General features: G+C 44.7%; 1 protein-coding gene across 1 annotated transcript in view; it reads left to right on the top strand.

Annotated features, from left to right (window-relative positions):
* CRYBG2 (crystallin beta-gamma domain containing 2) overlaps window positions 1-21,868 on the top strand; it is a 73,746-nt gene that overhangs the window by 51,018 nt on the left and 860 nt on the right. The window contains exons 6-19 of the mRNA XM_048499165.1: window positions 1,356-1,495; window positions 2,963-3,089; window positions 4,089-4,124; window positions 5,720-5,856; window positions 7,372-7,498; window positions 8,710-8,852; window positions 9,783-9,909; window positions 10,839-10,871; window positions 12,028-12,140; window positions 13,217-13,346; window positions 15,639-15,778; window positions 17,996-18,119; window positions 18,928-19,086; window positions 20,657-20,816. Of these exons, the coding sequence (XP_048355122.1) occupies window positions 1,356-1,495; window positions 2,963-3,089; window positions 4,089-4,124; window positions 5,720-5,856; window positions 7,372-7,498; window positions 8,710-8,852; window positions 9,783-9,909; window positions 10,839-10,871; window positions 12,028-12,140; window positions 13,217-13,346; window positions 15,639-15,778; window positions 17,996-18,119; window positions 18,928-19,086; window positions 20,657-20,816 (1,696 nt within the window). The remainder of the gene's footprint in view (window positions 1-1,355; window positions 1,496-2,962; window positions 3,090-4,088; window positions 4,125-5,719; window positions 5,857-7,371; window positions 7,499-8,709; window positions 8,853-9,782; window positions 9,910-10,838; window positions 10,872-12,027; window positions 12,141-13,216; window positions 13,347-15,638; window positions 15,779-17,995; window positions 18,120-18,927; window positions 19,087-20,656; window positions 20,817-21,868) is intronic.

The raw sequence follows: 21,868 nt of genomic DNA on the forward strand, positions 1-21,868 counted from the left end.
AGTAGCCATTTAGCCAGAAATTGCCATCATCTGATAACTTAATTTTAAAAGAGAATGCAGACAATATTGCTGACAGCCTATTGCATTCAATTGTTTTCCTCGTCATCCTTCCATCTTCATTCAGACCTGTGGTGATTTTTCAAAAACATAAAATATAATTGTCCAGCATGGATGGTTGAGATTTCAGAAAACTACTGTCTCTTTAAAATGTTCTCCTTCTGCTTCTAGTTTTCAAAAACGGTTCACTATCAGTTCTTAGGTGGGGTTTTGTGGAGGGAGAGAGAGAAGAAATTAAGTATTACTCTTCACTTTGCAGCCAAAACCAGTCTCACTATTTAAAATCTTTCATTGTTATTATGCAATCATGGAAAAAAAAATTAAGAGCACTATTTGACTGCATGGCAAAAAGCAGTACTTAAGTCAGGGATGTCCCACTCTGGTTGCCCAGATATTCATGGACTACAATTACCATCAGCCCCTGCCAGCATGACCCGTTGGCAGGGACTGATGGGAATCACAGTCCATGAACATCTGGGGCATCAGAGTTGAACACCTTTGACTTAAGTGAACCCCCCCCACACACACACACACCTGGCCATTAATAATTAAACATTGACTCAGGAATGCTGCAGCCCTAGGAAGTAACTAATTAGGTTACAGTGGTGGCAAACTGTTGGCATTCCAGATGTTATGGACTCCAATTCCCATCAGCCCCTGCCAGCATGGCCAATTGGGAATTGTAGTCCATAACATCTGGAGTGCCAAAGGTTCACCACCACGGGGTTATAAGGAAAATTGTATGGTGAAGCAGAATGTTTGCTGAATGGGAATTACATAAAGTACAGCCTTAATCATCACAACAGGGGCTCCTGGATTGTTATGGGGAAAAGAGTGCTTTATTAAGTGGCTTGTGAAACTCACTTGCAGCCAATTGCAGCCAATTGCAGAAAAGAAATACCCAAGAAGTAAAAAAGTGTATTCATGTCAACACAGCAGTAGGTAAATTTCTTGGCTGTTCAAAGATTTGAAGGGCAGTATTGGAGTCTATTTCTGTGAATATGATACTAGCCCAGCTAGTAAACAAGAGCTTTCCAGATTTTTCCCTCTTAACTGGACAATACTACACCAGCTGGTGAGATCTACTGGTTACAGTGTTGGACTAGGGGCCTGGGAGACCTACGCTCAAATCCATACTCTGCCATGGCTTATCACCAGGTGAACTTGGGCCATTGTTCTCCTCACTCAGTTGTTGTTAGGGCAAAATGGGGAGTGAGGAGAACAATGTTGTATTTTGCTTTGGGTCCCTGTGTGTGTTTGTGAGGGGCACATCCTAAATATATGTATTCTGTTTGCAGGACTACAGGATTGCTGAGATCAGTTTATTTATGGAAGAAAATGGAGAAGGCCCAAAAGAGAAGTTCGTGGATTCCTCAGAAGACATGCGGACTCATGGCCAGCCCTTCAAGGCAGCTTCTATCATTGTACACTCTGGCCTGTAAGGGACATATTTAAAGTGCTTTGGGCATTCATGGTATGAAGGGACCTCGAGTTTACAATCTGTGAAGTGAGCCTCCTCATAGCGACCCAATCCAGGGCCAGCATGTTATGCATTGGTCCTTGAGTTTGAAACCCCCCCCCCCCACAGGTCACACTTTGCCACAAAACAACTTGAAGCATCCTCCACTGGGAGGTTTGCCTGAGATGAATCAGGGACTGTGCAAGGGTTGGGCAGTTTATGAGCTGAGCAGGTGATGATGGATCTGCTCATGCCACATCTGCAGCTTCGCACACAAGCATGGAGCTACCAAGTGGCTTGGTGCAACCTGACGTAGATGCAGGATGATGACATCACTTGCTGGGCCCTTGTTCTACTAGCCACTGGGCAGCTGTGAGCTCTGACAAGCCCTGGAAATCCATGGTCCTGGCGAGTCCATCGTCCCCATCCCTTTCAGCTGCTGAGCTGGGATATTCGCTGTAGCTGATCCCATGAGCTACCATGGCTCTTCACCCACTTTCCTTGCCTGCTTGCCATAAGGCAAAAGTAGAATCTCACTGACTACAATAGAAGGGAATGGTTGGTGGGCAGTGGGACCAGTGGAAGAGGGACTAGGAGGCACAATGTCTGCATTCTTTCTAGAGCTTTTCTGTAGGCACCAAACGATCTGGATCCCTGGCCCACTCTCATTGCTCTTACTGCTACTATTGGAATTTGGGTTGTTGTTGTTTTATTTGGCCTGAAGGAAGGCAGCATGGTATAGTCTGATCTCATCAGATCTCAGAAGTTAAGCAGGGTCAGTACTTGGAAGGAAGACCACTAAGGATGGCTCTGCAGAGGAAGACCATGGCAAACTACCTCTGGTTCTCACTTACCTTGAAAGCCCTTCACTGGGGTCACCAGAAGTCGTCTGCAAATTGACAGCACTATACACATACACACAGACTGGAGGCTTTCCAGAGCTGCAGTGTGTTTTCTGCAGCACAGCGGAGTTTGTGGGAGTTATGTGCAAAGTGTGGTGTGTGATTGGGGCCAACTTTGCCTGACTGCGCAGGAAGGCTTTTCGGGGCCAGGTTTTGAGATTCTCAAGTGGAGTTGAGAAAGTAAAGCAGATTCAGACAGGAGTAAAGGGTGGGTTCAAGACTGAGAATAGCTCCAGCAGTCTTGTTAAATCCCATCAAGTGGGTCTTTTCCAGTTCAGGATGGATGATGCATGTTGATAGTCTGACCTGGGGGTTTCAGGCTGGAAGTTAATCTGGCAATAAGTTCAACTGAAGCGACTGAGTGCTAAACTGAAGGCCAGGCTTCTACTGTTTATACCTTGTCTGGCCAATCCGGAGGCCTTATTGTGCCTGCCAATCACAGAGACTGATAGAGAACACTTCTGTTTCCTTCTAGGGCTACTGTCTGAACGTGCTTTCCAGTTTGCCAGCCATTTATTGGTTCTCTGTGTATTCTACATTGCAGGTGGCTTGTTTATTCGAAACCATTCTTTGATGATGACCCGTATGTCTTAGAGCCAGGTGGATATCCCACTTTGCAAGCCTGGGGGGCAAAGGACCCCTCCGTCTGCTCCATGCATCCTATTAAGCTAGTAAGTATTTTATGGCAGCATCTGATAAAATCTTAGTTATATGTTTATGTAGGAATGAGTGATTCCTAGTAATCCATTTGCTCTCTGTTTTCATCAAGTCGAAAGCTTGTTCGTTGTAGGTACTTATACAAGCTTAGGAGTGCAAGCAAGCAAGCAAGCCTTTATTGGCATAGACAACAGTACAACAATAGTAAAAAAACTGATTAAAACATATACAGTACAGGAAATAAATGTTAAGTGGAGGGAAATCTACTGGCATTTAGTAATTTCCAGGAGAAAGTCTGCCACTATCATACAGAGAGAAGGATAAGCTTAGGAGTGGAAAGACACCCCCCCCCCTTCAGATTTCCTGTCAGCTTTTAAACTTACTGGGCTAAAGAAGTTGATGCCTCCTGCCCTAGGCTAAAATCCATTTATATTTATATCCCACCTTTCTTCCCAAAGGGGGCCCAAAGCAACTTAAGTCATCCTCCTTTCTTCCACTTTATCCTCACAACAACCCTGTAAGGTAGGTTAGGCTGAATATATGTGACAGGTCCAAGGTCACTCAGCAAGCTTCTATGGCACAGTGGGGATTTGAACAAGGGTCTCCCAGATATTAGTATAACCACTACACCACACTGACTCTCACACTGGCTGGGGTAATAGGTAGCTTGTGCAAGACCTCGATGATCCTGTGAGATCTCAGCTGTTAAGCAGACTCTGGCCTGGGTAATACTTAGATGTGAGGCCACCAAAGAAGTCCAGGGTTGTTACACAGAGGCAGGCAATGGCAAACCACCTCTGATTGCCTCTTGCCTTGAAAAGTGTTTAGGGTCACCATAAGTTGACTGCAACTTGATGCCACTTTCCACCATCACCACAAAGTGAAATGTCCCGTCTTTTTTTCTCAGAAGAAATTCCAGAATTTTTACAGATCCGGTTCAGCAGAGAATTGAAAACGAAGACAGTGTGGCAATCTCTTCACAGAACTCTCTCTTGTGTTTATTCTGTTTTCAGGGTTGTCCTGTCGTCGAGAAACCCGGGGAGCCCAGGGTAAGAGGAAAAGCAGACTCCTCCTACTTGTAAGCAGAGGGTGGAAATATTTCCCAGCCATAAAATGGCAATAGAGATCTTAAGGTCAAACTACCTCTCTATTCTGCAATGGTTAGACCTCACCTGGAATATTGTGTACAGTTCTGGGCACCACAGTTCAGGAGGGATATTGACCGGCTGGAGTGGGTCCAGAGGAGGGTAACCAAACTGGTAAAGGGTCTGGAGCCCATGCCCTACGAAGAGAGGCTTTGGGAGCTGGGGATGTTTAGTCTGGAGAAGCGTAGGTGAAGGGGTGACATGATAACCATGTTTAAATATTTGAAGGGATGTTGTGTTGAAGAGGGAGCAAGCTTGTTTTCTGCTGCCTCAGAGACTAGGACATGGAGTAATGGATTCAAGGTGCAGGAAAAGAGATTCCACCTAAACATTAGGAAGGACTTCCTGACCGTCAGGGCTGTTTGACAGTGGAATTCACTGCCTCGGAGAGTGGTGGAGTCTCCTTCTTTGGAGGTTTTCAAACAAAGGCTGGATCAGCATATGTCGGGAGTGCTTTGATTGTGTGTTCCTGCATTGCAGGGGGTTGGACTTGATGGCCCTTGTAGTCTCTTCCAACTCTATTGTTCTATGATTCTGTGATTCTAACTATATGTGGCACATGGGATTGCCAACCTCCAGATGGGGCCTGGAGATATCCTGGAATTATACATGATCTCCAGATAACAGTTTTGCTGGAGAAAATGGCTGCTTTGGAGGGTGGACTCTGTGGTGTTATACTCTGCTGAGGTCCCTCCCCTGCCCAAATTCCACCCTTCCCAGTCTCTATTACCAAATCTCCAGGAATTTGCCAACCCAGAGTTAGCAGCCCTACCACCATGGAGACGCTGTTTCCATTCTGAAGTCCTTTTTAAAATGCTGTGAGGGATTGGATTCTCGGTGTGGTGCTCTCACACACTCACCCCCCCCCCCACACACACACACACCTTTTCAAGTACTGAAACAGTGGTGGGTGGCTGTTTGCAGAATTTGTGCGTGACTGTCTTTTTAAAGAAATACCAGTGCAGCGGCTGTGGGTAAATGTGGGTCAACAGAATTGCATGCAGAGAGAAGGACCAACCCTGGAAGTCTTGAAGGAAGAACTACAGAGCCTCTTCTGGTTATTACGCGTTGTCAAACTCCTCTCTGCATCTGTGAAAACTAGAAATGTTCGCATCTATAAGCCAAGATTCTCAAGAATCTGTGCAACATCCAAAGACTCTAATAGCTGTGGGTATGGTCTGGAGAAGGTTTCACAGCTGCTTCAGTGGCAGGAAGTCATATGGGAAATCATTCAGGTCATTGTTATCAGCATCTATAGACTATCGTGGCATCAGGGTCAGGGCTGGACTGGCCACTATGGCCACTGGGACTTTTCCCAGTGGACCGATGATATCCCCCTTATGTAGGCTGCACCAGCCCAATGGAAACAGATGCCTGTCTTTCCATCCTTCCATTTTTTCTCCAGGATGTTGGCTACCCAAGGTATATGTCACATTTGATAAAGTAGCTCATCCCTTCCACCTCTGATCCCTGTTTCTCATTCCTGGTTCCCTCTACAGGCTATGATTTATGAGATGCCCCATTTCCAGGGCCACTGCCGTGAAGTGAGTCGTGATATTTATGATTTAAAGAAGCTGGAAAACAGTGAGGACTACCAGATGGTCACTGTGGGATCTCTGAAAATTGTGGGAGGCTGGTGAGTGTCTGGCTGCTGCAGGCAGCAAAAAGGGCCATTTAATGGAACATGACAAGGCCACCTGAATCAGGGCTGGCAGATTGGTGTGCCCCCCTCCCCTTCACTAGAGAGAGAAGTGAGAAGTCTGGAATGAACCTTTTTGCTTACTTGGCATTCAAAACAGACAGTGTGAAAATCCCTCCATGTTTCATCGTAGTGAAGACCAGGATCAACAGATATGGAGATTCTAGAAGCCATCAATACCAAGCTTCATTTCAAGCCAGTAGAAAAGGTTCCTTGTAAATTTTTGGTGCCCTTCAAAATCTGACACCCTTGGTGGTCACCTAGGTTTGCCTAGTGGTTGACCTTACCCTGGTCTAAATAGACCATTTGGGCCTCTCTAACTCGGTGATGCTTGCTATCTCCAAGACCTTGAGCTGAAGTAACAGGAGATACAAAGGACTACTGATGCAGAATTCCTTCTGTCAGCAAATTGGCCTGCATTGACCCTCATCAGCTAGTAGGTCAACATGCGAGAGAAAAATAAATTACTCTCCACTTTATGCGACAGAAATAGTAACGTGTAGGGCTGTTAGATGATGCCAATAATGTTTTGAGAGCCACTGTAGGATAGTATTTAGAGAGTCAGATTAGGATCTTTGAGACTGAGGTCCAAATCCCCACTCTACCATGGAAGCTCGATGGGTGACCTTGTGCCAGTCACACACTCAGCCTAGTTTACCTTCTGTGAATAAAATGGAGAAGGGGAGGTTTTGTAAGCCCCTTTGGGATTCCATTGGGAAGCAACATAGGGCATAAATAAATAAAGACAAATTAATACATTATTTATTTATTTGGCAAATGTCTGTGCCAGTGGTGGCGAACCTTTGGCACTCCAGATGTTATGGACTACAATTCCCATCAGCTGATGGGAATTGTAGTCCACAACATCTGGAGTGCCAAAGGTTCGCCACCACGGGTCTATGCTTTTTTAGTAGGAAACCTTCCCAAGGCAGCTTACAAAATAAAACGTCATAAAAACATAAAACATCATACACATTATTGGAACTCACCATTCAACAAATCAGATCGTAAAGCAACATAAAACATGAAGCTGCTTAAAATGGATCTTAAACTTTTCTCAGGCTAAAAAGAGACCATAAAATTATGTTACAGAGACCAGCCCCATAATTAAAACATGGGTAAACAGAGGTATGTTGGCCTGGTGCCTAAAATAATGTTGTTTAAGTGCTAAGCAAGCCTCAGCTGTAAGAGTATTTGGCAGATGAGTATGCCACAACACAAAAAGCTCTGACTGTGATCACTACCTGCTTCATCTCCAGAGGCAGCGGCATGGAGAGCAGGAGGAATTGCCAGCCACAGCTAGTAACCCATTGGGCTAATCAGCTGAATTGTGCTTGGGAGCAAATGTTATAGCAAGATACTAAAGTAAAGGCAATAAATAAATTGGAAGTGGTTATATAGCTGAATGGCAAGGGTGGATTAACTTGTTTTCCCTCACCTCTTTTCTATCAGCTGGGTAGGTTATGAGAAGGAAGGTTTCCGTGGCCATCAGTACTTGCTGGAAGAGGGGGAGTACCTCGACTGGTCCCAGTGGGGAGGCTACAATAAACATCTGGTGTCCCTTCGGCTGATCCGGACGGTGAGCATACCTGCCTGCTGCTGAGGAAGGGGGAACATAAGGAGAATAAAGTTTCCTTCACCTCTTTAGCCAGTGCTGAACGAGAAATCCCCATGGCTCCCCAGGAAGTTGCAGCTGTATCTTAGGAACAGACGTAAGGGAGGGGGGTGGTTTCTGAAATTCACGAGCTGTCTCCTAGCAAGCCCTGTGTTTAAGGTTGACAACTGGCCAGGAAAAAAAATGTCTTGTCTCTCTAACTGAAGTTTAATGCCCAGAAATAAGCCGTTGAAACGTTTGCATAGCATGAAGGTTAATAACAATAAGAACATAAGAACAAGCCTGCTGGATCAGACCAGAGTCCATCTAGTCCAGCTCTCTGCTACTCACAGTGGCCCACCAGGTGCCTTTGGGAGCTCACATGCCGGATGTGAAAGCAATGGCCTTCTGCTGCTGCTGCTGCTCCCGAGCACCTGGTCTGTTAAGGCATTTGCAATCTCAGATCAAAGAGGATCAAGATGGGTAGCCATAAATCGACTTCTCCTCCATAAATCTGTCCAAGCCCCTTTAAAGCTATCCAGGTTAGTGGTCATCACCACCTCCTGTGGCAGCATATTCCAAACACCAATCACACGTTGCGTGAAGAAGTGTTGAACAATGCCTGATAACTGCTACAGATCAAACTGTTATTGAAGGGACAGCTACAGGGACCAGTATGAACACTAGCAATCCTATATGTGGTCACAATCTGAGATCCCTGGGCCTAACAATAAACTCCCCCCCTCACACAAAAATACCCTATCTTGATTATGGAAAAAAACTTAAGGCAGGTGCAGTCAACCACAAAACGTCTTATTTCTTCATGCATTTTGGATCCAGCTCCTGCTGCATTCATTAAGATCAGTGTCCACTAGCCTTTTCAAAACCAGGATCCATCTTTCATTCTGAATTGGCAGCAGGGTCCCACTGAACAGCTGGCATGGGACATCAGAGGTTACAGTAATGTTGCAGGAAGAGCAGCCAGTGTTCCTGAATCCTCTCTGGATTTTGGGAGTGACTACTGAGTGCTGTGTAGGGCTGCCAACCTCCAGGTTGGGCCTGGAGAGCTTCCAGAATTTCAACTAATCTCCAGACTACAGAGATCTGTTCCCCTAGATAAAAAAGCTGCTTGGGAGGATGGACTCTATGGCATTATACCTTGCTGCATTCTTTGTCAATTTGTCTCCCTCGAGCAGGATTTCTTGGATCCTGTACTCACGCTGTTTGAGGCCATGGACTTCGAAGACGGCCCCAGTATTGAGCTCAATGAAGCCCTGCCAGATGTCGAGCTGGCTGGATATGGGACCACAACACAGTCCCTCCATGTACTGAGTGGCGTGTGAGTATCTTAGGGTAGGGTGGAGGCAAAGAGGTCCGGGGGGGAGAAGGAGATTGCCTGTTTGGGAAGGTGATCCTACAGAAAACTGACATTGATTTGGGACTGTGGTTCATGAGGAGGGGTGACTTCAGTCTTCACTCCCATTCTGTTTTCTCAAGTGAAAGGGCCCCAGAGACACTTTGCTGTACTTATATTTAGTGTAACTTCATTTGTTATCCAGTAAAGTTCTACAGAACAACTTTCTTGCAACTCTGCTGTATTATTTACTCTGCTAATTAATTTGAAGTCTTACAAAAGTTGGTGGAGCAAAGGAATAAGAGTTCTCCTTCTTGATAACAAATAGGCAACATTTTTGGGGACTAGCTGAAGTTTCTGGGCAGACTCAGAGGATGAAAAACTCAGACTTGAATTTTGTTATTGTTTACAGTGGAGTAAGGAGGTTATTATGCAGACTAGGTTACATTCGTCCATGCTTGGAGTACAATCTTCTCAGATTGCACAAAGACGCCAGGGATAAAGGAGCCCAACTATATTCATGCGCTCGTAAGAATAGGTATAGATTTCACATGTCCAGACTGGGAAGAAAAGGGGGTTTAGTGCAAAACACAATAAACAGGACTAGGGAATTTTGAGATCAGGATTGAATTGTAGGGAGCTGAGCTAATCCTTATAGAGATCACCCAGCAAGTTTGGTGTTGTGATTAGGGTATCAGACTAGGGAAACCAGGTTCAAATCTCCTCTCATTCTTGGAAAGTTGCTGGGTGATCTTAGGTCTGCTACACTTTCAGCCTAACCTACCTTGAAGGATTGTTGTGAGGATACAATGGAGCAGAAGTGAGTGATGTAGGCTGTTTTGGGATCTCCATTGGAGAGGAAGGCAGGGTACATATGAAGTAAGTAAACAAATCCTCTTCCATTTCCATGTCCAGGTGGGTGGCCTATGAAGACAAGAATTTCTCAGGGGAGCAGTACATCTTAGAAAAAGGAGTGTACCGCAATTGTGAAGACTGGGGAGCTAGCAGCTGCAGGATTTCCTCTGTACAACCCATCCTTCAGGTGAGAATCCATGTTTCTGCATTTGTCTCTCCTCAGAAGACATCAGGTCTTCACACTCACCCGAAACAAGAGCCTTGAGTCTCTTTCAGTCTTGAGGAGAGTTAGTGTGATGTGGTGGGGAGAGTGGTGGACTCTTGGGTTCTGGGGCACTGGGTCCAGTCCGCAATCCCCATTCTGCTATGGAAACTCTTCCAGTGAACTCGAGCCAGTCAAACATGTACAAGGCTGATACATGTTACAAAGCTCTCGTGGTTACCACAAGGATTTTAGACAGATGGATTTGGGGAGTGCCCTATTGGGAAAATTAACTCCCAAGCACATGCCTGATTTGGATCAGGACCATGTTTCGAGGGCAGGGGACAGGTATGACTTTCCCCCTGCAATGTTGTCGCTAGCTGAAAGGGCCTCAGGAGAGCTGCTATTTGCCCTGATAGGAAAACATAAGTGTATAGGTCTCCACAACAATCAGGTCAGAAAAATGGCATGGTGTGGAAGACTTTCCCCCTTTCCTTGTGTGCCATCATTTCAATCAGAATGGGGTCCCTGTGTGTCTGAGAATTAAATTCTCAGCAGAGAACTCACAGTGTATGTCTGATTAAATGTTCTCACAGCAGCCAGAAGAACTTCATGGTTATCTATGCATGTACTATTTGCCCTATGGCTGTTTGTTTCACAGTGGGTTTTTCCCACAGTTTTTTGTTTGCACAGGGACTCTCCCGCTGTGAAATGTCCCTAGCCAAGCTGTCATTTTGCCCCCCACCCACCCCCCACCCCCAGCTTTCTTTCAATGCAACCTCAGGCTTGACTGGATGGGCCACTGGTCAGGTTCATGTTCTTGTGAGACAGACATCTCTTTAAGGCACTTATCTTTGGAAATGTAAAGGCACAACTACTTGTGATATGGACTCCCCTCCCCTTTCTTTTCCCAGGTTGGAGAACACAGTCTGCACTTTGTTTCCGTGGTAAGTAGTATAAAAAGTGGGAGGATGTTTCTTATGCCTACCATATAGCCAACAGAAGTGGCAATATTTGTTTGGCTTTTTTAATTAAGGCGAAGGATGGATGCAGAAATGAATACTTGTGAATGTACACATTTGGCATGTAAAAACAAAAACAAATCCAAAAAGGCCGGCAGCCTGCCTGACACTTGTCAGATGTGGCAAGACAGACAATTGAACTAGTGTTGGGTTTATTGATATGTATAGCAGATATTGAAATTGCAAAACTGGAGCATGGGGAGGAGTCAGGCTTAGACAATGGATGAAGAATTTGTTGCTGTTTTTCTTTTATATCACATTTTTTTACCCTTAAATATGTAGGTTTTAAATTGTTATGACTTTCCATCAAAGGTAGTTTCTGCATGGCAAAATTATACCTGTGCACCACCAGTTTTTTTTAACCTGGGTCTATTTTATCCTGGGCTTTCCATCCGCATGGCTATTTGCTTTTTGAAGGAATCCATTGAAAACTGGGAGGAAATACTCCAGTTTCTTCTACATGAGCTGGGGACTTCTGTATTTACTTCGGAAGCATATCTGAGCATGCCCGGTGTCCCATGTTCTGATTGGCCGTTGTTTTTTGAGTGGCAGCTGCAAGCATCTCTGAGTGTGTCCTGTGTCCCGCGTTCTGATTGGCTGTTCTTTTTGAGTGGCAGCTTGAATGATCAGGTGACTAGGCGGGAAAAATAAGCCAGTCCTGCTCCCGACTGGTTTTCACACAGCAGCAGGCACAAGCAGGGTCACACTGGGATTTTTTTAAAATCCGGGGGTGAGGGAAATATCGCAGGGCAACACCGGGACAGGCCCGCTTTAGCTCCAAGAACCATGCAGAATTCTTGGCTGCACAGGGATATTTTTCCTGCTCAACCCAGGATATTTTGATCGTGCGGAAATGGCCAAAGAATCTTGGGAACTCCAGTTTGAGGCAGGTCACAAAATAACCTCTGATTGAGACTTCTAAACTTCATCAGACAATTACAGTTCCCAGGTTTCCTCAGGGAGAAGGAAAGACTATTAAACCCATATATGCATGCAGATATTCTTCTGGGGCCAAGTTTTTAATCCTGCATCTGTATTGTAACTCCCATGTCGTCTCATATCTGACCTTTTGGCTCCCCAGATCCAGCTTTTCTCAGGCCCAGACTTCTCAGGGGCCCAAATGTCTTTCAAGGAAGACCAGTCTTCTCTGCCAGACCTCTTCATTCCTCGCTCTTGCAGGGTCCATAGAGGCAGGTAATGCAATTTCATTGCTAGAACAGCTGAGTGTGCCTGAAGGCTGTGATGCGGAAAACTTACACTAGTTCCAGAGATTTGGATCTCTTTATTTACAAGAGTGCTTTATTTGATTTTTATTGTATTTGACAATATCCCACCTTCCCTGACCGAATGCCGGGCTCAGGACAGCTAACACACATGTTTAAAACCATCTCAACATAATATATTAATTCAAGTACAGGTTACTAGATTAAAGCCCTCCTGTATATAATAAATACACAGTTCCATAGATGGCTAACCAAAAACTTACCCATATTCCAATCCCACTCTCACCCCAATTCTAGTTCTTATAGGTGAGAGAGGAGGGGGTGTAAAATTTGGGGCCAAGATTTGGGACTGGCATCATTGATGGTATGCCTGGAGGAAAATGTTGGTTTTACAGGCCCTGCGGAATTGATTTATATCCCGCAGGGCCCTAATGTCCATCAGGAGCGAGTTCCACAAAACAGGAGCCAGAGCCGAAAAGCCCCTGGCTCTGGTGGAACCCAGCCAAATGTCCCTGGGGCCGGGGACCATCAGTGAATTGCTATAGGAGGGTCCTCTGGGGTGATAAATATTACATCTGTATTTTATATAGTATGTCTGTCTTTGTATTTATGTATGTCTATTAGCTTGTTCACAATGTGGCCTCCCCAAAGAATCCTGGAAAGTGTGTGGTTTGATGAAGATGCTGAGGAGCTTCTGTTTGAAATTCGAAGACAGAACTGTCGTTCCCAGGACTCTTTGGGGAGGAGAAATGTCCACCAAACCAGTCTATGTCTGTAGTATTGGTGTATTATATATATTCTCCAGTGTGGTATGATTCAAAGTTTTCTGGGGAGATGGCAGCCCCTATATAGACTAGGCTTTGGAAGACGGTCTCAGAATTTGAGGGGTCATATAGGAGCAGGCAGTTTGTCAGATCCAAGGCATTTAGTGTTTGAAATGTAAAAAATAGTTCTTGAAAGCATAGTGGATTTTGAACCTGAGTTGCTATAGAGATCATGAACTAGTACCCATTTGTGACCATAGTTAAGTGTGTCTTTCCCTTACAGCTGGATTCTGTATGACAGCCACCATTTTGAAGGTGAACAGCATGTGATCTCCGAAGGCGAGTATCCAACACTGACCTCCATGGGCTGCCTCACTGCCACAGCGATCTGCTCACTGAAGAAGGTCCCACTTGTAAGTTATACACCTTGCAAGCTACCTATTAAATAGGGCTCTTCATACAGTGCAATACTGATCAGCCGTAAATTCAGTACTTTCTCATGTAATGCATAATAATTGGTTTGTGGAATGTGCAACCAAAACTTGAAGGCTGTACATCTAGACAATTTTGACCCTGGCCAACTGGACACCAAATGGCCTTCCTCGGTGGTCAAAACTGAAACATCTAACTCCAGACTAGAGATAATATTTCTTATACTCTTTATGACTGAGATGAGATACATTGATTTGCAAAAATAATTTCAAATATCACCTGGGTATTCACACACAATTAGAATCTTCAATAACAGCTTGACATATTGCTCCAGTATGTACCAAATTCTTGAAAGATGGATGATATAAGCCTGCTATTGCAAGGTTTAATTGTATCTCAGTAATAAGGTTACAATTGTAAGTCTGGAGCAAAAAATCAATAAACATTTGACCTGTCTTGGAGGATAGCTCTTGTATGGGTAGGTCACAAACTTTGTATTGGGGAGAGTGCTGAAGGCTTCAAGGATCAGCATTTGCTGAGTCCTAAAGCCCAGCAGAAGGTCAATCAAAGGTCCCATCAGCTCCCACCAGGAAATGAGAGATTGTCACAGAGGACCCTGCTCCCCATTCTGTTGCAAGGCACATGGGTCTCTGGGGCAGTTTCCTATTTTCTGTAATCAAACTGTAATCAAACTGGCATTCACTGCCAGTGGACATAGTGGGATGGATCTATCCAACCTCTGAGAAGCCTTCCTGCAGTGGCTGTTCCTTCATTGAAAGCCTCTTTAGACTGAAATAAGTCTTTAGTGGTGTGAGTGAATGGGGATCCACCGCAGTAATAATCAAGAGCGTAGATGGCTTTAAAACGTGGTCAGATAGAACCATGAAAGAGAGGTCCCATGGTTCCATGAGGCCAAAAGGAAGCCTTAATGTCCAGTCAAGAGAGCCCACAGCCAGGATCTGCATGCAGCAGCCCTCACCTGAGGACTGAATCTGACAATCTTGCCTCTGACCCCCAAAGGTCCCAATAGGCTGTTGTTGCTCATTGTCAATGATGGGCCTGTTCTCCTTAAGTCTGTCCAACACCCCCTTCTAACTCCAGCTAAGCTAGTGGCCATGTGGGCTCCTGCTGCCCCTAGCCCACTGCTTGCCCCTTCATTGTGGCTGCTGTACCACTAGAGGGTTTGCTAGACCTCAGTGAGAAGAGGGGAGGGATTTGCAACACCTGAATCCTCCTGCTCTGAGGAGGATGTTCTGAGGAGAATCCTGTTCTGAGGAATCATGTTCTGAGGAGAATCAGCTACAACAGTTTGGGCCTGCTTCTGGGCTCTCCTTAAAGAACCAGTGGGATTCCAGGCCTCTTGGCGGCTCCCACTCCACCCATGTGACCTGGAAGTACTGGGAACTGAAGGAAAGTTCTTATTGGCCTGGGCAGATTCCTCCCGCCTCCGTCCATATGATGTTATTTCAGATGCCTTTTTCTACCACCTTTCTGCAAAGCTGCCTCTTGCTTCAAAGGCCAGCCCCACCTGCTGCTTATACCTCCACCTCCCACCTAGGGTTGCCAGCTCTGGGTTGGGAAATACCTGAGATTCTGGGGGAGGAGCCTGGGAAGGGTGTGGTTGGGGGAGGGACCTCCTCACTGTATGATGCCATAGAGTTCACCCTTCAAAGCAGCCATTTTCTCCAGGGGAACTGATCTTGGTCATCTAGAGATCAGTTATAATAGTGAGAGATGTTCAGGTGCCGCATTGAATGCATGGACGGTGGGGTTTGGGGAGTGGAGGGCTTCAGTAGGATATAATGTCATAGAGTCCACCTGCCAAATCAACCGTTTTCTCCAGGTGAACTGAACTTTATTACATGGGGATTTCCAGCCACCTCCTGGAAGATAGCAACCCTGCCCCCACCTGAGGCCTTCTAGGTTGCTTCTTTCCTCATGATCCATCCCTGTACCCTGCCCACTTCCCCATCCCCCATAAGCCCACTCTGTCTCGAGGCTTGGGAGGGTATCACCAAACCAGCTTCACTCCTGATCTAAACCAGACAAGTTGATACCATTCCAGCAGAGCACGGCCTGGTCAGTGGTACAAGAGGGTTGTCTTGGCTGTCTGCTATAATAATGGAGAGAAGAAAGGAGGGCCTTGCATTGCAGCAATTGAAAAGGTTAGGTGGGGACCTGCTGCCTCAAAAGCCATCAGTGCATCCTGCCGCAAGTCAGTTATAAGTTGTGAGATGTGGCACTTCTGTTCACTCTGCTTCTCTTTTTCATAGTTTTTCTCAGAGCCCTCCATCTTTCTGCACGGGCTGGAATGTTTCGAAGGGAAGGAGATTGAGCTGAACAGCGAAGTGCGCAGCCTGCAAGCTGAGGGATTCAACAACCACGTGCTCTCTGTGCGAGTAAAGGGAGGCATGTAAGTGCTCAGTCACCCATTCCTACTCATGCCAGTCTCCTCTTATGGAGACTCTTCTTACGGAACTGCCAACTGTGAGTCATGAGAGACCTTATTCAGCCCTTTGGGGTTCTGCAGGAGGTGGTCAAGCCCGACCAGAGGTCAGCAACCTTTTGAAATCAAAGAGCTAAACTGTATCAAAATTCAGAGCGAGAGATCAACAAAAAAGCCACTATAAGAAATGCTATTTGCATTAAAAATATACAGTTTAGCATTACTGGTAATGACACAATCAATAATCCATAAAGTTTCTACAGCCCAAATGCTGATTGTTCCAACCCTTTATTAGGAAATGGCACACACGAACTCTTACAATAAGTATTAAATATACATGGGAGTTTCCTGAGTGATTGTTTAGTGTAGCGATATACATCTGGGCATGGTTTGTATTTGTTTTACTGGCAACTGATGGCTTCTGTCATTTCTCTCAGAATTCCTTTAGTCCCATAAAAATTGCTGCTTGCCATACCTTTGGCAAACAGTTTGTTCTAGCACCAACTTACCCTTTCAATAGATTTGATCATAAAGATTTCTTCATTCTGTATTGAGCCACCTTTGGTCCTGGAGCTGTAGTTGGCAGAGCCCTGTGCCTAGAAGGTCAAGGAGCTGCTACTACAGGCCTTTCCAAGATGATCAAACTAGACCAGTTTGCACCGAAAAAGGCTGGCAGTCACAAGACTGGATATCTTATAAAAACTTCAAAATAATTCACTACTATATACAGGGCAAATCTACAAAGTTTTAACACAGTGTACAATTGTGTGGGACTTATTCTACAGTCTCCACTAGGACATTTAAATATATCAGTACAGTATACAAAAATATGGTACTTATAAGTCCCATATTTTTGTATATTTTTGTATACTGTACTGATATTATTTAAGTGTCATAGGCCAATTACGGATGGGGCCCCAGGAGGTTCCAAGCACGCACCGGGAGCAGAAGCACGTCTGGGCAAGATTTTTTGTCCCGACGTGCTTCCTCTTGCCTCGCTGGTGTTTCTCACTTTCCCTGGGGAAAACAAGAGCACTTCTAGCGTGACTTTTTGCACTAGAGTGGGGCAAGATCTAGCTGTGGGTAATGTGCAACTGTGGAGACTGGGGAATAAGTCCCACACAATTGTACACTGGGTTGAAACTTTGGATATTTGCCTTGTATATAGTAGTATAGTAGTAAAGCATTTCTAAGATTTATAATATGTGTATAATTGTGTGGGACATAATATCAGTACAGTATACAAAAATCAGGACAGTATACAAGTCCCACATTTTTGTATACTGTACTGATACTATTTAATAGGGGGGCATTCATTGAAAATGCTGGGGGGAAGAATTAGGACTAATAAAAGGAAACACTTCTTCACACAACGTGTGATTGGTGTTTGGAATGTGCTGCCTCAGGAGGTGGTTATGGCCACTAACCTGGATAGCTTTAAAAAGGGCTTGGACAGATTTATGGAGGAGAAGTCGATGTATGGCTACCAATCTTGATCCTCCTTGATCTCAGATTGCAAATGCCTTAGCAGACCAGGTGCTCAGCAGCAGCAGAAGGCCATTGCTTTCACATCCTGCATGTGAGCTCCCAAAGGCACCTGGTGGGCCACTGCGAGTAGCAGAATGCTGGACTAGATGGACTCTGGTCTGATCCAGCAGGCTAGTTCTTATGTTCTTATGTTCTTATAATAATCATAGTGGAGACCGAAGAATAAGTCTCACACAATTGTACATTGTGTTATATTGGAGATTTGGCTTGTATATAGTAGTAAAGTATTTCTAAGTTTTTGTAAGATATTTATGAGATTCTCTGCTCAACTCAGGAATCCCAGACCTTGAGCAGTCCATCAAATGAGACCCCATTACCCACCAGTACTTCTGTCTTATTGTCAAACCACACTCAGCCACCATAACCTACCCTCTGGTACCTTAAACCCATTTGATTTGTACACAGGAGAAGGAATGAATGAGTCTTTGGTTTCCTCTCTGGTACAGTCTGTAGGATATTTCAAGAGGACGATCATGTCTCTCTTCAAAGCTCCATTCTCCAGTTCTGGTTATGCCACCCACCCCAGAATTGCTGATGTGACTGTGCTTGGTGTCTGCAAGTGACAGTTGGGGCTTGAAAACCTAGGCTAATTATCTCCCTCTACCATTGTTTTTTCCTGCTGGTCTTCTGATACAGATGGGTGCTATGTGAACACAGTGACTTCCGAGGCCGCCAGTGGATGCTGGATTGCACAGAGATCACCAACTGGCTGACGTACAGTGGGCTTCAGCACATCGGATCCCTTTATCCCATCAGGCAGGTAGGTGCCTGGGTCTGTGATCCAGAGTTTGGGAGTGGGGCATTCTGAATCAACTGAAACAGCATCGCCAGATATTTCTCTGGGTCAGGGGTTCCCAACCTTTTTGAGGCTGTGGGCATACTTGGAATTCTGACATGGCATGGTGGATGCAGCAACAAAATGGCTGCCACAAAATATCTGCTGCTGGAGGTGGAACCAGCGACAAAATAATAGCTACAGCCTAACTACTAACACAGCCTAACTACTAACACAGTGCAGATCCTTGTACCATAAAGTACCATTTAAAAATCTGCACAGCCAATCAGAAGCCTTGCTAGGCAGAAGCCCTAAATGGCCATGCCCACTTCCTAAAAACACTTGGCAGACACCAGAAAAGGTGTCAGTGGGCAGTCTATGAGCACCATGCTGGGGACTCCTACTCTATGTCCTGTCAAGCTGATACTGTGCTGAGAAAATACCAGAGATGATAGGAGTGGAGTTCCTTCAGATTGATTCCCACTTGTTGATACACAGATGGATGCATGGCTCCCACTTATGTTAACATCCTTTGGGAAGACCTGACTTGATGACCTTGAGCCAGTGGCTCTCCCAGGGTAGTTGTGTGGATAATACAAGAAAGGGAGAACCATGGACACTGTTCTGAGTTTCTTGGAGGAAGCGCATGATAAAATGTGACAGAGAAATAGATGTTTCGATCCATAGACCACCTTGACAACGTGTGCTGTGGAGAAGTAGCCCCACTTTATTGAGGTACTTGTAAGATTAATAACTGCAGCAAGGACATGAAAGATTTCACTGCTCCTCACAGAGGCGGGTCTACTTCCGAATGAAGAATGGAGAGCTGAAGTCCTTCTTGTCGGTCCCGGATGATGTGGAAGATATGAAAGCAGGGCGTGTGCTAGTCTCAGAGCTCAATGACCGGAACAGCTCCATCTGGTACTATGAGGAAGGACTTCTGAAGAACCAGGTGAGTGTTCCCCACCCCCTCTTCCTTTGCATGGCATACAGAAGACGCAGAGACAAAACATGGAATGATCAATCCATAAGAATAGGCCAGCCTGTGACCCCACCATTGTCCCGTAGTGATCACACTATGGGACTGAGAAGATTTAGATTTAAATCCCCACTTGGCTATGGGTAACCTTGGGTCAGTTGTTATGGTCTCCCTGCCTATCTAACAGGGTGTCAAAGATCTCCCTGTGTAACAGGGTGTCATCCGGGCCCTTGGGGTGGTAGCAGTGCCAAGCCCTGCATTCCAAACCAGTACTCAAAACACAGAGAGGATTTAACTCAAGAAATAAACAGCTAGAAAATACATAAAAAATAAAACCAAAAGATTAAAAAAACTAGAGAAAAAATCATTATCCCCAAAAAATCCACACAGGAAAAATGGTTACGAGAAAGGGCAAATAATCTAAGGTTTATTAGACAGAAACATTTCATTTCTGCCAATAAACCTGGAAAAATGGTTAACAGCAAAATTGAGACAAGAAAAAGAACAAAGATGGATAAACAAACTTAAAGTAAAATATGAAATAATAATTTAGAAACAATACAAAAAGAAATACAATGTTTTTCTGAATTATATAAGAAAAATGAACAAGGAAAAGATATATAAATATCTCAAATCAGAACCAATACAGGAAATATCTGAAAACCAAAGAATAATTTTAAATGCCCCGATCACATTAGAAGAAATCAAAGCAACAATCAAATGTGGCAAAACCCTGGGACCCGATGGCTTATCAGTGAAATATTATAAACCCTTTATCCTAACTCCCCAACTCACAAACTCTCTGTCTATATATATAGTAGAACATAAGAGACAGATTCTCAGTTGCTTTTTATATATGAGTTTACTAACTATAAAGGGAGGTTTACATGGAGATAAAATAAGAAATCCTTTCTTTCCTGTCACACATCTACATTACTATATGTTTGGTTACATTTTGGTACCTATCTGCTGTCTAGTGCTTGTGGTGGTGTGGTGGTGCACTCAAACAAAGAAACAGACAAAACAGAAGCAGGGAGAATTATGTTGGCTAACCAGAGCTCCTTGCAGGAAGAGTATGATAAAAATGTAATCAATAACCCCACGTTGAATTGGGTTAGGTCTCTCTGACATTTACCTGCCATGTTGATAAACTTGGCAGAACAAATACCGATGAGCTGCATAGATAAATTGGTACGCCTCCTGATCTGGGGCTTGTGTTCTGTGTTTCTTCTCTAATGCTTTCTTGTTGTTACTCATAGTCTTGTACTTTGACCATGGTGATGTCATAACTCTTCCCATCATATGACATTGCTTAGCTGTAACGTGGCTACAGCTCAGTGGCCTTCATGCTGCTTCCTGGGGTTTTAAGATAAATCTGGAAAGGTTGAAAACTACTGGGGTATACTAAGATTTGGGTACGCCTGTCATGCGTGAAATCATTTGAAGTAGATCCAAACTCTTCTGAGTCCTTGCAGTGAGGGTTCTGGTCTTTGTCGTGTGTCTCTTTTCATTGTGCCTCCCCTTGCTTTTTCTTCCTGTTTAGATCGCTCCTGGCATGAGCTTGCAAGTGATTGGTCCAGCCAAGATGGGTGCCAAGGTGGTATTATGGTCTGAGACGCGAACACCCAAGCAGACCTGGCTAATTGATTCTTTCGGGAGGATTTACAGCCAGATGTTTGAGAACCTGATTGTAGATGTGAAAGGTAAGAGCTTGTTTTCTGGGGAATCCAGAGTTAAGTATCAGGAGGGGGTTCCTGAGGACAGCGGAAAGGAGTGTAGGTTGCTGTGGGAGAAAGGATAGCATTCCTGGGGCAGGCTGTTGCCAGCCCCCCTCATGCCTATCTGCCTTTGCACTTAAAGCCTAAAAGGAAAACAGCCTGCCACCCATCTGCTTATGAACTGTAGGTGAAGTGCTATTTTCCTTTCAAACCATGCCATTTTTTTTTCCAGCACTGGAAGTGAACCTCCCCCCCCACACACCAGCTCTTCTACATTTAAAAAAATGGCTTAAAATATAGTTATATTGATATACTTAGGTTGATCAGGCTCTCTGAATTCCCAAATTTCATTTTTTTTTTAGAAGTGCAAGAGCGTCTAGTACATACTTCTTTAGAGAGAGGAGAGCATCTCTGCAGGTTAAGCAGACTAGAGACCTACTTTCAAAAAACATATAAAATAAAATGCTTAGAATTTCAGGAGAATCCTTTGCTAAACCAAAACCCTTTTGTACGTGCTTGAACTGCTTTTTTAAAAAAACCCACTCATTTTCAGGGGGGGAGGAGTGGTTTCACACTGACAACAATATAGTAATTGAAAATGGGTATGAGTGGGTGGGACTATGAAAGCTGAAAGAAACATTGCGCATGAGGAAAAGGGTGGCTCAAAATTGGCTTCCAGAAAAAGATTGGAATTACAGTGGTCTCAAAGCGCCAGAAAAAAAGGGAAACAAACAAATGAAAATGAAAAGCATGAAAATGTGAGTGGAAATCAGTGGATAAATTGAAATAGTATTAGGCCAGAGCTGATTTTAAGAAATGTAGAAAAGCCCCTGGTATGCGGCACAGCTGAAGTTCAGTTTGGGGCTGCATGAGGAAGGCAGGAAGTCCCCGATCTGGTTCATTAGTCACACCTGGGGCCCCTGTGCCAAAGTAGCAAAAATGTGTGTGTCTTGGGTTTCAGGCCTGATCTATATTTTGAGGGATACATGATAGGCTTCTCTCTTGTGCCACAGGTGGCCCAGTTTCAGTGAGCGAAA

This window comes from Sphaerodactylus townsendi, linkage group LG06 (assembly GCF_021028975.2).
Source record: "Sphaerodactylus townsendi isolate TG3544 linkage group LG06, MPM_Stown_v2.3, whole genome shotgun sequence".
NCBI lineage: Eukaryota > Metazoa > Chordata > Lepidosauria > Squamata > Sphaerodactylidae > Sphaerodactylus > Sphaerodactylus townsendi.